The sequence below is a fragment of the Procambarus clarkii genome, chromosome 94 (assembly GCF_040958095.1).
Source record: "Procambarus clarkii isolate CNS0578487 chromosome 94, FALCON_Pclarkii_2.0, whole genome shotgun sequence".
In the NCBI taxonomy this organism is placed as follows: domain Eukaryota; kingdom Metazoa; phylum Arthropoda; class Malacostraca; order Decapoda; family Cambaridae; genus Procambarus; species Procambarus clarkii.
The window spans coordinates 5,630,015-5,645,513 of NC_091243.1; the positions used below are offsets into that span (position 1 = coordinate 5,630,015).

Here is a 15,499-nt window from a genome sequence, read left to right on the forward strand (position 1 = left end):
CAGATGGCTTCGGGTTGTAAATTGGATTTTTAATCTCTCTCAAGCTTTTGCATGCTCTCTCACGCTCTCGCACGCTCTCTCTCTCTCGCGCGCGCGCTCTCTCTCGCGCGCTCTCGAGAGAGAGAGCGCGCGAGAGAGAGCTCGAGAGAGAGAGAGAGCGCGCGCGAGAGAGAGAGAGAGCGTGCGAGAGCGTGAGAGAGCATGCAAAAGCTTGAGAGCGTGCAAGAAAGAGAGGGTGCGAGCGAGAGAACATGAATGAGACCCAGAGCAAGAGAGAGCCAGCAAATGCTCTAGCTTTCAACCCCCATTTTCTGTGATGACACCCTCAGCAACTTCCCAAAGCTTACACTAGAACACCAGAGGCATTCCCAATTTACCCAAGGACCTTCATGTGTAGTGGTTTCAATGATAGGAGATTCTCTTGTTTATTTTAAAGCCATATGGCAGCTTCAGTCTTGGACTAGTAGACTTGGCAATCATAAGTTTACATCTTGTGGCTTTCAAACTTCCCCCTCCATTGGTGAAGACACTGAAATAATTGAGACTAAGAGGCCCCGGCAGGCACCAGTTGGGGGTTGTTAAGAGGCATGAGCTTCAGGGTTTGCTCCAACAGAGGTAGTACTTGGTGACCCAGATAGCAAAACTCCCACTTTAGTTCCACTGTTGTTCTTGGTGATGCTGTCTTTGCTTATTTGTTGGGGAATTAAGAGGCCCTGTAAGTGGTTCTCCTTCCCATTGGGTTCAGGATTGGAGTCAGACTCTGACACTGGTTCCTCTGTGTCAAGTTGGAAGAAGGTGCTGTGGTCTCAATATTTCTCAGGAGGGGACCTTGGTTACCTTTTGACTTATCTTAGGGTTTAGTCTCTAAGGCAGAAGGCATATTTTCAAGGTACAAGAAAGATATTTTGTATCTGCCCACCTAGTTTGAGCTAAACAGCTTCTGTATAATTCAAATTAATTTTTGAATACTGTACCTATGTTTACTTCAGACTCCCATTTCTTAAAGCTTTTATGACTACTTATGTCATGTGACATTTTTCAGTACATTACAGAAATTGAGTTTTGCTTATAAATCCATATAATTACCAAGATTTGACATCTCTCTGGCTTTTGGTACCTATATAATAAAATTTACCTTTATATATTTATAAACCTTTTTTATTACACATACAAAAAATAATAGAAGAATTTTTGAACATGTAGTACCATGATGCCCAAAATATTAAGTTTGAAACTGCTTTTAGAATTGTTATTCATTCATGCATATTTATAGTATTTTATTTTCCTCAGTTCTAAAATTATGTTTTCTTTAAAGTGTAACTCTTTATCCAAATTTCATGAGTTTATATTGGTGTCAGAATTGAGTTAATTTGAAATAATGTTTAGTCACTGTAGTGACCAAAGTGACCTCAGCTCTAGGTCACTGTAGTGACCTAGAGCTGAGAAAATTGCACCCCCTCAAAGGTTAATTAAACAGGTATATTTTTGGTTCTACTGGTCTTCATCACAAGTTTTGTGACACTAAGTGGTGATCTTGCTGTGGAACTGAGACTACATCTGAAATGGATCCGGTTTTCTTTGAGTTCAGATCTGCTGCAACTTCCTGGTTGAAGTATGTGGTGCTGGCTTTCTGGCTAGCAAACACTCAATACTGTAGTTTACTCTGGGTTTGTTTCATCACTTGCCAGTTTTCAATTGGAAAGAGGTCTCTCCACTCACCAGTCATTAGTGTTTTTCTTTTGCAGGACCATTTTTTCTTCAAATTAATAGTCCATTGTCTGCTTGCCTTGTCTCATAGGACTAGGACATGATGGTTCCACTTCCAGGTCCCCAGATTAATGCAACTTTGTCCCCAGTTGACCATTAGACACAGATGAGGTTGGTGGAGCTCCTCCATTTTTTCAGTCAGGAATTGTTTGCTTCTCAATTGCAGACAAAGCTGGGGGTAGCTGGGTGTGGCTTCATTGCCAAACAGTGTACTCCTCTGTATCATCATTTGTGATTTGTTGGCAAGATAGAAGTGACATTTTTGGGTGCTGGTGTTTTACTTGATCCCTATCCCAAATAAGGACAGATAAGGGAGTAATTGGAAATGCTTATTACACAGTTTTATGTGGATATTTAATGTTTTTCAAACATTTCTTAGAGGAAGTTTGAGTGCTGTGTGATTTTCTTTTAGCTTTTATGGCAGTTAGTGGGTTGTACAGGGGGTTGAGGCAAGATTCTGGTCCTTGTTCCCAGTGAGCTAAATGTTGCAGGTGCCTGGCCAATCAGAACTGGCCCTAGAGTGAGAGCAGAGTAAGTTCTGGCAAACTATTGAAGTGCCACCCAGGAAGTGGTTTTTCACTATATTTTCGATACTATTTTTATGTAAGGATGTATATGAATGAAACAATGTATATGAATTCATGCTATACAAATATCTTAATACAAAAGCCATAGAAATATGTTTGGGTTACATAGCTAACTTTATTAAAGGAGAATGTAGTTAGGTTTTCAGTCATCAACCTCTGGCAGTCAAAATTGAGGTTGCCAAGCTCCTTCCTAGCATACCCTTCCTAGTTTACAGTACAGTTAAAAAAATGTACTTAAGTATAGTATTCTTTTCTGACCTTCTGGTACCCCCTTCCCACCTCTAGATTCTCTTGTGCTGTTTCTATAGTTTCTACGTGTCCTCATACTTAGCTTAGCTGCCTTACATGCTTGGTTAAACCATGGGTTAATCCTGTGATGATGGTTGTCTTCTCTTTAGATAGGAACAAACTTGTTAACTGCATCAAAGTACTGTACATCTTGGTAACATCCTTCTACCAGATACTCAAATACCAGTAAAATGATAGCATATTGACAGTGAAATTTAAAAGTATTTTTTCCTTATGTCTGATTCGAAGCGAATATAAAGTCAAGTCTGGTTCATGGAAAAAATTTCTCATTTGCTGTTTCCATACATTTTGTGTGAATGCATGCATGCACAAGTATGAGGATAGCACACACAAAATTGTACATACGTATTGCTACTTGACATGGCATTTCTTTCTCCTTCCAAAACAGGCACTGGTCACAGACATGGTTCGGGCAGATATTGAACTCATGAAAAAAGATCCCAGTGCTTAAGATAGTGTGGTATGCTGACGCCTCACTTTGACTCACCGCTGCCCTGCTACATGCTGGGACCATCTCTGGGAGAGCTCCACAGTGTTGCCGCCTCAATGCTGTTTTAGAGTGATGAACCCTATTGCTGTTTTTTATTGGGTGAAAGTTTTAAGTGCACACTAACTGTAAGGTCATTTGTGAGTGTGGAGTTGTGTTTTTTCTCATTGAAAATTACAAACTTAGGTAGACGATACAAGATTTGATTGTTTGTGATTTACAGTTTGTGCAGTTTTAGAGCAGTGATTATAAATGAATACTGAATTTATGTAATTATTACAAATTTATAAATTTTTCTTGTAATTGTTTAATTATGTAAGTGTGGCAGTACCGCTACCCATAGTCAAGCATTAAAATTAATAGTTGGATTAGAAATTACAATAATAATAATAATAGTTTGTGATTTTGGTCTCCTTGGGTGCCAGTTTTTTATTTCACAAGCACTCAAACATCGTGCAGTATATGACAACATTAACAGAAGCTATACTTTATATTTCAAAGTGAAAGTATGATCATCAGGATCATAAGCTCTTGAATTGATATACAGTGTATGCTATCGTCTAAGGCTTGACACATTGAACAAACATGGGCAACAAGTTAAACATTCGAGGAGTCATTTGAAAAACAATCGATAATAGCATAAGGCTCAACCAATCTGTAGGAGTTCATGGCAATCTGCACATTCATTCCAGAGCCTCATGGAAAACAAGCATATCAAAATATTTTGGTTCATTAAATTTACTACATCTTGTTGTCATTCAATGCCATTGTGCTCATACATGCAACTCCTAAACTTTCTTCAAAGGCAAATACCAAAGGAATCACATAGTACCATATGCATAGGTGACAAACATTAATATTAGCTGTCATAAATTTAGACAAGGAGGCATTTTATGTTTTCAATACTACCTATTCCAATCCAGATCTGGAATATGCAACCATGGCATGAAACCCTCATCTAAAAAAGCACAAGATAAAACTAGAAATTTCAGAGATAAGCCACAAGACTTGTTCAGGACTGAAATTATTGTAGAACAAGGAAAGATTGAGGAAGCCATAGGAATATAAGGAAACGTGTCTTTAGCTACAGAAGGAAGTTGAGGCTAATGCCATACATAGGTTTCAATGTAACAAATCTAGGAAGAGCCATTGCATTATTTGACATGCAGCTAAAAAGACATGGTCTAACAGCTAACACTGATTGTGCACTTGGAACAATTAGGCGAGTACACTCACTCAAAAAATGTAACAAATCTTGAGATAAGGGCCAGAGGACATATGATCACTATGCAAAATATAGAGGGTAATAGACACTATGGACAATGGTAATCTTTTCAAATTGAGGGGGGAAAAAGGACATGACCCAATGAAAGCTGGAAGCTCAAATATATCGGGGAGAATTACGTATATATTCTTAGGGTGCTACCTGATCAACAAATGGAATGAACTGAAAGAAGCATTAGTGGAAACCGTGTCCATCCACAGCTTCAAGAGTAAACATGAGAAATAGAATACTGTAACGAGAAGTTTAAACACTTCCAGGTATAAATAACTGGAAGAGTTCAAAGAGGTAGATCTTATTCCCTGTAGATACTTAAGGTAATCACATGTCTCCACAAAGCCTCATCTCAAAGCTCCAAAAGCCAAGTATGATTATTGTACTGAACTATATATTTTATAGAAATTATGGGTTTAAACGTGACTTGAACTCTTCAAGTACGATGACATGAACTCTGTATTTCCCAGTATTACTCATAAGATAGGAGAATGCAGCCATTACTGTAGTGTGTTTCACACTGAAGTCCTGGATTTGGTTTCTGATATTAAATAGTTATTCAGGATTTCTTTCACAATGCATATCAAAATATTTACATAAAAATCTTGGTCATTTAACAAAAAAGTTTTGAACAAATTCATGGGTGCCAGCTGCTTGTGAAATGCACAGCATGCCACATAATAATCTACATTTTTCTTTTATGTAGCATTGGAAGAGCATGATTTAATAACCTTTATGAAGCAGTCCTGAAATGCCATACAAGCATTAAGAGGGTGCCCACAAGTACTGTAGATCCTTATCCAAATATTTCAGTTGTTCCAAAAGACACTTAACAGAGCATCTGAAATATCTTAAAGAATTCTACACTTTTTTAAGCTAATATAAAGCTGGGGCAGTTCCCTACTTGTTTGGTGTGTTCTTGGAAACAAGAATGCTGTATATGAAAAGAATGAAGCCTGCCCTTGGCTGCAAATATGAGAGTATTTTAGCAAGGAAAGAAAAGATGGTAAGAAAGAAGAATGAAAATATGTGAAAATTAAATACTGTAATGTATAATGAATATGAAAAAGAGCTTACAGTGAATCCAAAGTTCAAGTTGCAAAGCATGAATTGGTAGTTAACTTTACATAAGAATAAAGGAAACTGACCCATACAAGGCAGCTCCTATTTATATCCATCCAAACTTATTTATACTGTATATATATCTAACCTATACTTTATACTCTATCCCATGATCCCATGTACAGTATATTATGTTACCCGGTAATTTGTTATTTCAACAGCCCTATTTCTAAATCAATATTTACCCAGATCTTTATTGAATCTAAACTTCTTTCCTGAATCTAAGATGCATTGGATTACATTTTATACAAATCTTTGTATAGTAAAATATTTTGTTGAAATTCAGCCTGCACTAAAAACAAAGCATAGCATAGTACAGTACTGTGTGCATTGATTATGGAAAAAAAGATCAAGGCAGCAGTAAAGACGATATGACAAAGCTGCAGTACTGTGTGTGTGCTTTACCTATTTTCCTGAATATTCACACACCCTGTGAATATTTAAAAAAAAAATTAATATAGCTAATTTGGTATTCACATTTTAACTTCAGATGCATTCATAAAATCTGTTTCTTGATTGGTTTACTTTACAGGGAACAAGTGAACTATTAAAGAAATGGTGGTACGTACTGTAGGTGTTTTTGCATTTTGTGCACACTACCGTTAATGACTGCATGTATTCCTACGATGAGCATGTATTCATTTATTATGTAATTGTACTTTTCATAGCATTCCAAAAAGGCATTATAATTTTTATTTAAATAAACATTTTATTAGACATATATGTGTACATTTAGCCTTTTCTTCCCTACTTAACTTTGCTTATGCTGGAGTAACCAAAGAGGTGTTTTTTTCATGAGGTTAATTATGAGTAGCATTCTTCGGTGGCACGGTCTGTTAAAGGAGTGGAGGCATACCTGATCAACCAGGCTATACCTGATCAACCAGGCTGTGACTCATACGTCAGGCTGCGAGCAGCCGCGTCCAACAGCCTGGTTGATCAGTCCAGCAACCAGGAGGCCTGGTCGACGACTGGGCCGCGGGGACACTAAGCCCCGGAAGCACCTCAAGGTAGCCTCAAGGTAAGGGGAATTCCCTTCCATTATCACATCAGGCAGTGATGTTTCCTCTAGGGTACACTCTCTCCTATGTTTTGCCTGCATACCACTAGGACCTGGTTGTGGTTCACTGCTTGTTTGTCTTACTAAAAATTTGTCAAGAGACACTTGTTTTTTTCCCTTCGTTTTAACATTTGTCTATAGTGATGCATCACAGTGTCATTGAATAGGTTAAGGCAACGGCCTACTACAACTTGCTCTGGGTGAGTTGTTTCAACAAAAGTTTGCATTTCTTCCCATAGTCTACACCATAGTCTATATCATAGTCTTCACTACATACATAGTCATCCAAATTAATAACAACTGTTCAACTTCCTCAAGTGTTTGTGTTCTATGTTTCGTGATTATTGATACGCCTCTTGCCACTTTAGCATTCATAATGTCCTTTTTCTTAGCCAGTATGGTGGATACCGTTGACTGAGATTTGTTGTACTGCCTAGCAAGTTGAACAACCTACACACTATCTTCATGTTTACGAATGATTTCTTGTTTTTGCTCTATGGTGATTCTTACATGGGTTTTCATATGTTGAACCTTACCACTGACTTTCTTGGGACCCATGGTGTGATATATAATAATTACTTTTATGTTCAAAAAGCAAAAAATCACCACAAAAACGGAATTTCTTATAGGCGTGATCGTCACTAAGCGGGCAGCTGTAGTAAACTGAGGCAGGTTGGCCCGCGTGACCAGGAACCACACTGTCGGTCGACCCGAACGTGTACCAACAAATATCGTTAGTCGACGACACCATCATATGTCGAGTCGCATTTTTCGATCAACTTTACATCGTAAATCAAAATTATCGTAAGTTGAGGTGCCACTGTGCTACCTAATCAACTCTTTGGAACATACCTTACTAACTAAATGTCCATCTATGTTTTGTTATTATATGCAATTTCCATGGTGCAGTGGTAAAGCACTTGCCCAGCGCTTTGCGAGGGCTTTGGCCTGGGTTCGTATCCTGGCCGGGGAGGATTGACTGGGCGCCAATCCTTAACTGAAACCTTGGTTCACCCAGCACTGAATCGGTACCTGGTTATTAAACAAGTTGGCGGGTCATATTCCAGGAAAAAATTAGGTTTAAGTACCTGCTCGAAATGCTGTGTGTGCTAGTGGCTCTACAAGACTATAACTACTCTTGTATGTATAAAAAAAAAAATAATCATTGAACATTAATTACTGAACCTGTAAAGCTGCTGATATCTGCCATGTAAACACAAAAATTGTTCTTTCTGTTTATTTAATGAAAATTACTTTGTTATTCTGTTGCAATTTCTGCTGTATCAATCACCATGTAATGATGGTCATTTGTTTCTATTTCTCTACTTCAGTTAATTTTTATTTTTGATCTCAATTAGTTTTAAGTCTTTAGATTTTCATTTTTTTCACGTCATGCTTGAAATGCTCTGCATATTAGTGGCTTCAGGCATAGTACTTGCCTTACCTGTAAATCCTACATTCTTCTTGTATCCTATTTATGTATGTATTTTTGCTTAATTATTATTATTATTATAAAAGCAGGAATCATGGTTGGCAGGGATATAGGTGCAGTAAGCAAGTCTGCAAGCATATCAGCTGGAACACTGACAGTACTGCGGGCCCAGGTATTGCTGGGGTTGCTACAAGCACTTTGCCTCAAGAGTGTAACACCTAAATGCTGTGTTTCTATTTTAATCTGCAATGTAAAATGTGATTCTTGTACTATACTGTGATTGGTGGATTTGTACTTACTGGATTTGTGAGCTTGAGGGACTTGAAGTAGAGGAGGGTAGAAATAGCCTAAGCTACTTTATCCTGAGATGTACTGTATTGTCTCAATAAATGTACTTGAACTTGCTGGGGTTGAAGTAGCTGTTGCATGAACAGTAAGCAGTCATCAGGAATCATGATGGGTGTCAAACCACTTGCAGCAACTAGTGCGTTGATTGTAGTAATGAACAATCTGTTGTACGTCTAGGCCATTTGGTCTGCTAGGTGGAGTAGAGCAGGCACTACACTGGTGTTGGAGGCTAGTGGAGGTGGTGGCTATGGCTGGGATGTTGACAGGAAGTTGTTCCTCCAATGGCAAGGCAGGGAGGCGGTATCCATGGGCAGTAAGGGAGGGAACGCTTCTGATTGGATGCAGAAGGTTGCTACTGAGTGGGTGTTGGTTGAAGCTTGTCTGGCCTAAGACATTTTCTTGATTTTTGCTTGCCTGATGATGCACTCAGGAGATATGGCAGTGGTGTGGACTCCTTCACACAGTAAGTAGTGTTGGTCAGTCTCCTGGCAGTCCTTGAAGTGGTGACCTTGAGCACAGATGCTACATAACGTGAGTGTACTGGTAACACATAGCACTGTCTTAGTGCAAGCTACCTTTCCGTGGTGATTTGGTGAGGTGTGTAAGCAACTCCAAAACATTGGGATTCATTTTGAGCAACATGGGTAGCCTTATCTAGAGAGTTGAAGGTGATCTTCAGAGTAGACATTGATTGTTGGCTATCCAGATGAATTTCACTGATACAGCAGTCAACGTTGGGTTTTGCAGGTTTGATGCTGCCAATGACATCAGGAATAGGCTTGCTAGAGATGATAGTGCTCACTAGATAAATGAATAGCCCTCACAGCCAGGTATTGATGTAGTGGTAGGAGAATCTGGTTGCTGCCTTGAATGCAGCCAGTATGGAGGGGGTGAACAACCCCTATAGAGCCTTTTCATTGCTGAAGAGGACATGCAGTATAAAGTTGTCATTAACTATGTCAATTGGTACTATGTCAGTGGCCGTGATGGCTGCTGGTGTTCCACTGTGAGCCTCAAACCTGTATACAGTACAATATTTCACATTTCCCTTCATCTGGAAATTGAGGCTCCTGGAGGGCAATGTATTTCTTTGATGGGGAATGAGAGGCTCGGTGTGGCCTGAATTAATCAATCGATTGGTTGGCCTACTTGAACTAGGGTCAAGCTGGCATTGAGGAATGGTGTGCCATTTGACTTCTCAAAGGCAACCTACATATGCTGTTTTTCCCTTGTTGGACTCTTGTGATGCATGAAGACAGAATTGAAATCTTTCTTTGTTGTTAATGTGTAAAATTCATCTTTGCCTTCTGAAGTCAGGCCCACAAATTTTTTCCAGGAAGAATCCTTTTGCAGTACCACTTACAGGATGAGTATGGAGTGCACAATAAAATGATCACTGCTGATGGCAAAAATCAAAATAATAAAAGATCCCTTAAACTATGAGAAGCTCACTTGTAGTCCATTGGGTGCTGCTATGATGGACCCCTGGTCCTTCCTCCCAGATAACTCCTATTACCTCTTGTATCAGCCATTAGCCCTCATAAGTCTTGACACTGCCCCATAACTTTCCCTGACATTAGAACTTCTGTGACAATAGAAAAAAATCCTATGGAAAAATGGGGGGAAATTTAACAAGACACCAGCTTCCTGTCTCCAATTGAAGCCATTAGGGAAATAGTGGCTTACAGTGAATATAAAAAATCAACTTGCCCCTAGCTCAGATAGCTTTCTCCTTGGAAGTATAAAAACTTTCTCTGGCTTCGACAAGGACAGGAAGCCAGCGGCTTCTCAAAGGTCCCCCCATTTGCCCTGATGATCTTTTCCAGTTATATAAAACCTAACAGTTTTGGCATTTACAGCTTTGGCGTGTAGGCAGTTCCATGGGTTTATAACCCTCTGGATGAAAAAGCATCTCCTGTTTTCAGTCCTACATTGTGGCTTGTTGAGCTTGAAACCATTGCTCCTCATTCGTGTTACAACTGACGTTTTGAAGAAATTGTTCAGTATTTTAAAGGTTTTGATAAGATCCACCTTGTCATGCCTAGTTTGCAGTGTTGTTAGCCCTATGGCCCTCAACCGTTCTTGATACACGTTCTTGACTTACCTCTGGAATGATTTTAGTTGCCCGGTGTTGCACCTTCTCCAGAGCAGTTATGTCTTTCTGAAGATGAGGTCTCCATGCCTGGATGCAATAATCCAGGTGTACTGTTATGCAGAGACTTACTTTAGCTTAGATTTTAGCTCTGATTTTAGCGCCAGAGACTTATACAGTTAAATAACTAACTTATTTTCCTTAAAGGTAAAGGTACGTTTGATTATTCCCAGGGTTTGGTTAGCTTTTTTAACTGCCGCTCCATCTTTGTGCAACTTCAAGTGAATGGTGGATTCAGACTCCAAGGTCCTTGTCTTCATCAATCTGTTGTAAGACAGTGCTCTTAATTTGGTAACTGTGACTGGGATTGTTATGCCCCACATGCAAGGTCTTGCATTTATCGACATTAAAAAGCATTTGTCAGTTTTCTGACCATTTGTGGAGTTCATGCAGATCTCTTTGTAAGGTCTCAATATCATTTTCACTTCCAACTTTACCACAAATCTTAGTATCATCTGCAAATTTGATGATGTGGTTTGTAATATTCTCATCAATGTCATTGGTGTACAGTTATATATTTTACAGGCTATTCATGCCCGTGCCATCTCTTGAGGTGGCTTAGTCTTCATCAATCATTTATATATAACATGATGTTCACTATGTTCCTAATTGACAATCATGCCTTACACCTTATAAATCTTCCCAATACTAGGCTGAAAGCATTAGAAATAATTTAAAATGAAGCCATGAGGATAATTCTTGGAACTCTCAGATGCACATGAATCAACATGAGAGAGGAGCTGAAACTCTACACCATATATGAAAGCATTGTGCACTAAATATGACCATCTTTGCAAAGGTCATGAGAGATTCAGCATCACCAGTAGTGTTGCCAATGTGCCAGTGGGCAACATGTATATAACCTGGTTGAGTAGAGGTGCTGCCAACCTCATAAAATTTATATTCTTACTGTTTGTAATGTACTACCTAGTGATATTCAATTACAGTATATCTATACCCTGTAATACAAATGTCATGGATTCTTATCAGCATAAAAGAATAATGAATATCCAATACTTCTCAAAGCAACAACATTGACACTAGTGATTTCTATATAAATAGCCTATGTCCACATGAGAACCATGCTTACACTGATGGTTCTATTCAAGTATCAACAGGTCACATTGCAGTACTCTGTAAGGTGTAGAAAAACAACAGATGTACATAGACTATTAGTGTAAGGCTAAATAATTGGCTTAGCTCCACACATATAGAATTAGCTGCACTACAACTATTTATTAACACACTAAAAATTGGAGGAATAATTTTCTGTAAATCAAAATCAGTTTCTCAAGCACTCGAATATCCAATATGGAAAATATATATCAGGAATGTTGTAACGTTCATTATAAACAGCATCACTGATGCATGGAATAATGGTTTCAGAATGTCCTTTGTATAGATACCATCTTGCATAGGTGTTGTCCAGCATGATGATATGGATAAGGCAGCTAAAGTTGCATTTGATAAACCTGAAATTGAGCTAGAAACATTACAAACCTCAATAGCAGTAATGTTGCATGTTATAAATATAGCCCTTAATTCATTCTCTTCACCTCCTTCAAAAATTTGTGTGGGTGATGGAATGTTATCTAATCTTTCTAGTGTGAACACTGATGTAAAGTGCTGTATTCATTCACAGTGTTTACTGCCCTCTTATCATCCATTATACCTTGGTTATTCTCATCCTTTAAGGGTTCTACCAAATCCTTTGTTTTGCTTTTACCAGTACAGTACTTCTTATATAGGCATAGAATGGTTTTAAATCTTTCTTATGTTTTGGGCAAGTTTTCTTTCGTAGTTTCTTTTGGGTGATCTGATTTCCTGGGTGGCTGAGTTTAGCGGTACACTTTTATATATCTCATAACCAATGATCATTGAATGGCTAAAAATTCGTTTTCTATGGATGGATCGATGGGTTATGTATGGTTGGCTAGGTTCGAGCATTTTAGTACTGTACATAATTTTCTGTCTGTTGTGGCATCTCGAGAGGACAGGCTGCATACCAATCCTGTGAGCCATAGTGAAAAGGTTACATTGTTTGTTAACATCTACATCAACAGCAGCCAGGTATTTTGTCTACAGTACATGTAAATTTATTAGGCAATTTAACATGCATAATAAACTGTTTTAACATAATAAACATAATAACTGTTTTATGGTTGGATAAATGAGGAGTGGTACAGTGAAGAATCACAAAATAGAGTGGTATAGTGCAGTACCAAAATGTGGAGTGGTACAGTGAGGTACCACAATGTGGAGTGGTTTACTGTGGTACCACAATAATGTATGTGTTTTTGTGTTTCTGTCACTGTCTTTGTCTATATGCCTGTCTCTCTCTCTTTCTCTCTGTGTTCTCTCTTTCTCTATGTGCCTCTCTGTCTTTGCCTTGATCTCTCTTTCTCTATGTTTGTATATATCTCTCTCTCTGCCTCTCTGTCTCCCTGTTCTTCCTGTATCATTCTGAGTATCCCTTTCTGTCTGTGTCTTCATATCTGTCTCTCTCTGTCTGTGTGTGAATGTCTGTCTTTCTCACTCTCTGGCTGTGTCACTCCAGATACTCCAGACTGGAGGCAACAGGTGGGTGTATAGAACAATAAGAAATTACAGTAGTAGGGGGAAGACCCAGTGTTGATGACATAATGAACATGCATATTTGCCTATTACGACTAAAGAATAATAGGTAGATTTTTAAATTTTGTGAACATTAGTGTGTAATATTTTGCTATATAGTACTGTAGTAAGAATTAAACAAAATTTTGTTTAGGGAAGTTTAAAAGTCCAACTGATCCCAGAGTTGCCAGGAGATTCATACAGGGTCTTCTTTGACACTATGCCATGAAGTACAGTACTTGTTTGAATGGTGCCGACCTTAACTTTGTCATGTTAGGCATATACCTAACTGCAATTACTGTGGAAAATTGTATGAGGGTTAGCCTCAAGCATCTGACTTCAACCCTCGAACTTTCTAATTTCAACAGACTCTAATTTATGAATATTAATTTATTCTCAAAAGATTCAAAAGGCCATAACTATTTTGTTGTACATTACACGCCTATTAGCACACCTTACCTTGAGGTGGTTTCGGGGTTCAAGATCCCCGCAGCCCGGTCTCTGACCAGCCCTCCTTAGAGGATAGTTACAATGTAATTAATATGGAAAAGTAATAAGGTACGTGTCCTTTCTCCTCTAAAGCAGTATGCACTATACCCATCTAGTGCAGGGCAGTGGACCACATGCCCATCTTATGCAGGGCAGTGGACCACATGCCCATCTTATGCAGGGCAGTGGACCACATGCCCATCTTGTGCAGGACAGTGGACCACACACCCATCTTGTGTAGGACAGTGGACCACACACCCATCTTGTGCAGGACAGTGGACCACATGCCCATCTTATGCAGGGCAGTGGACCACATGCCCATCTTATGCAGGGCAGTGGACCACATGCCCATCTTGTGCAGGACAGTGGACCACACACCCATCTTGTGCAGGACAGTGGACCACACACCCATCTTATGCAGGGCAGTGGACCACATGCCCATCTTGTACACGACGAAGGACGAGCAAGAATGTGCAATGTGTATCTCCTGCAAGGCACTATCAAGTAATCGGAAGAAATCTATACCAACAAACTAATTTCCTTAAAACGTGGTAGTGAAGCTCCTAAATATATTGAAATGGCCAGCATACACACCATTTGTTGCGAAAATTAAAGGTATTCAACTGGGATCGATCTACCAGAAATTTTCAGACAAGGGGCCTATACCTCCCAGCAGGTTCCCTTGCAGTCTTCCGAGACTGCTTGTGATATAAACCACCGCCTTAACACACGACAATAAAATTGCGAAACAAAACTATTCACGACAGTCCGCGGAGCCACAGGTTCCCAGGTTGGTAAATATACAGACCAAATATATATAGAAGGTGGGCGTGAAGTTGGCCAACTGGCGGTAAATGGCGGTCATTACAGTGGCCTGCCAGCTCCAGACCTGCCCCTGGCCCGTCCGTCACGGTGCCAGGCCTGCGCCAGACCTGCCCATGCCCCCACACATACCCCGGAACCACATGGCTGTTGGTTCTCTCCTGTTTATTTTTACGATTTCGCCGCAAAGGAAGTGTTTATGACTTTCCATTTTTCTGTCTCACAAGAAGCCAGACATGTTACCTGTTCCAAGAGAAAGCGATCCTGTGTATATTTACAGCAGTCTTCTCGTGTACTCTGTTGAAGTTTTAGAATGTACAGTTCGAAACATGTATACGTCATGTCATCTGCAGCGTGACGGACACGGCTGTCAATATATGATTGATTGATTGCTGAAGATTAAGCCACCCAAGAGGTGGCACGGACATGAATAGCCCGTAAGTGGTAGATTTTTTGGAGTGACTGTGATCTGTTGTTGTTGGTCGTGAAAGGATATACTGGGTGATAAGAGCGCATTTAAATCATCAGTCCTTTCTATGTGGCTGCTATCACGGGGAGGATACTGGTTGACAGTATTTATGAGGGTGTCCAGCTGCTGGACACACATAATGCGACACCTGCCAATTTTAACGTGACGGACGATGCGCACGTCACCTTCAGCGAAAAAGACGGTGCGTGTGTCACACTACATCGATCCTCAACACATCCCCAAGACATCTTCAACACATCCCCAACATTACACACGCCCCCTCCACAGTCCCCCTCCCCCTCTCCCACTTCCTGAGCGGTGTTTAGTGTCATAACAAGTACCACTCTTGCTCACCGTGGGTGGCGCTCCACACTCACCAACGCCACCGACACACACACTTGCATTTTTTTTAAGGAAGATTGGGGTTCTCTAAATGAAATATAGAGCTTACCGGAGAAAACAAAATTATACAGTATAAATCTAAATCTACTTCTCGACAAAGTTGGGCAGACCCTACGGTCGATTCCAAACATCTGTCAACATCTGTCTGGCTTTGAAGCCTGACT

At 39.7% G+C, this 15,499-nt stretch overlaps 2 protein-coding genes across 9 annotated transcripts in view; one reads left to right on the forward strand and one right to left on the reverse strand.

Annotated features, from left to right (window-relative positions):
• Gmd (GDP-mannose 4,6 dehydratase) overlaps positions 1-6,267 on the forward strand; it is a 31,100-nt gene extending 24,833 nt beyond the window's left edge. For all 7 annotated transcript variants that reach the window (XM_045729376.2, XM_045729372.2, XM_045729374.2 and 4 more), the window contains one exon: positions 3,052-6,267. In XM_045729376.2, coding sequence (XP_045585332.1) covers positions 3,052-3,114 — 63 coding nt within the window. In that variant the 3' untranslated portion in view covers positions 3,115-6,267. The remainder of the gene's footprint in view (positions 1-3,051) is intronic.
• LOC123747291 (metallophosphoesterase MPPED2) overlaps positions 1-15,499 on the reverse strand; it is a 64,644-nt gene that overhangs the window by 5,540 nt on the left and 43,605 nt on the right. The window lies entirely within an intron of this gene.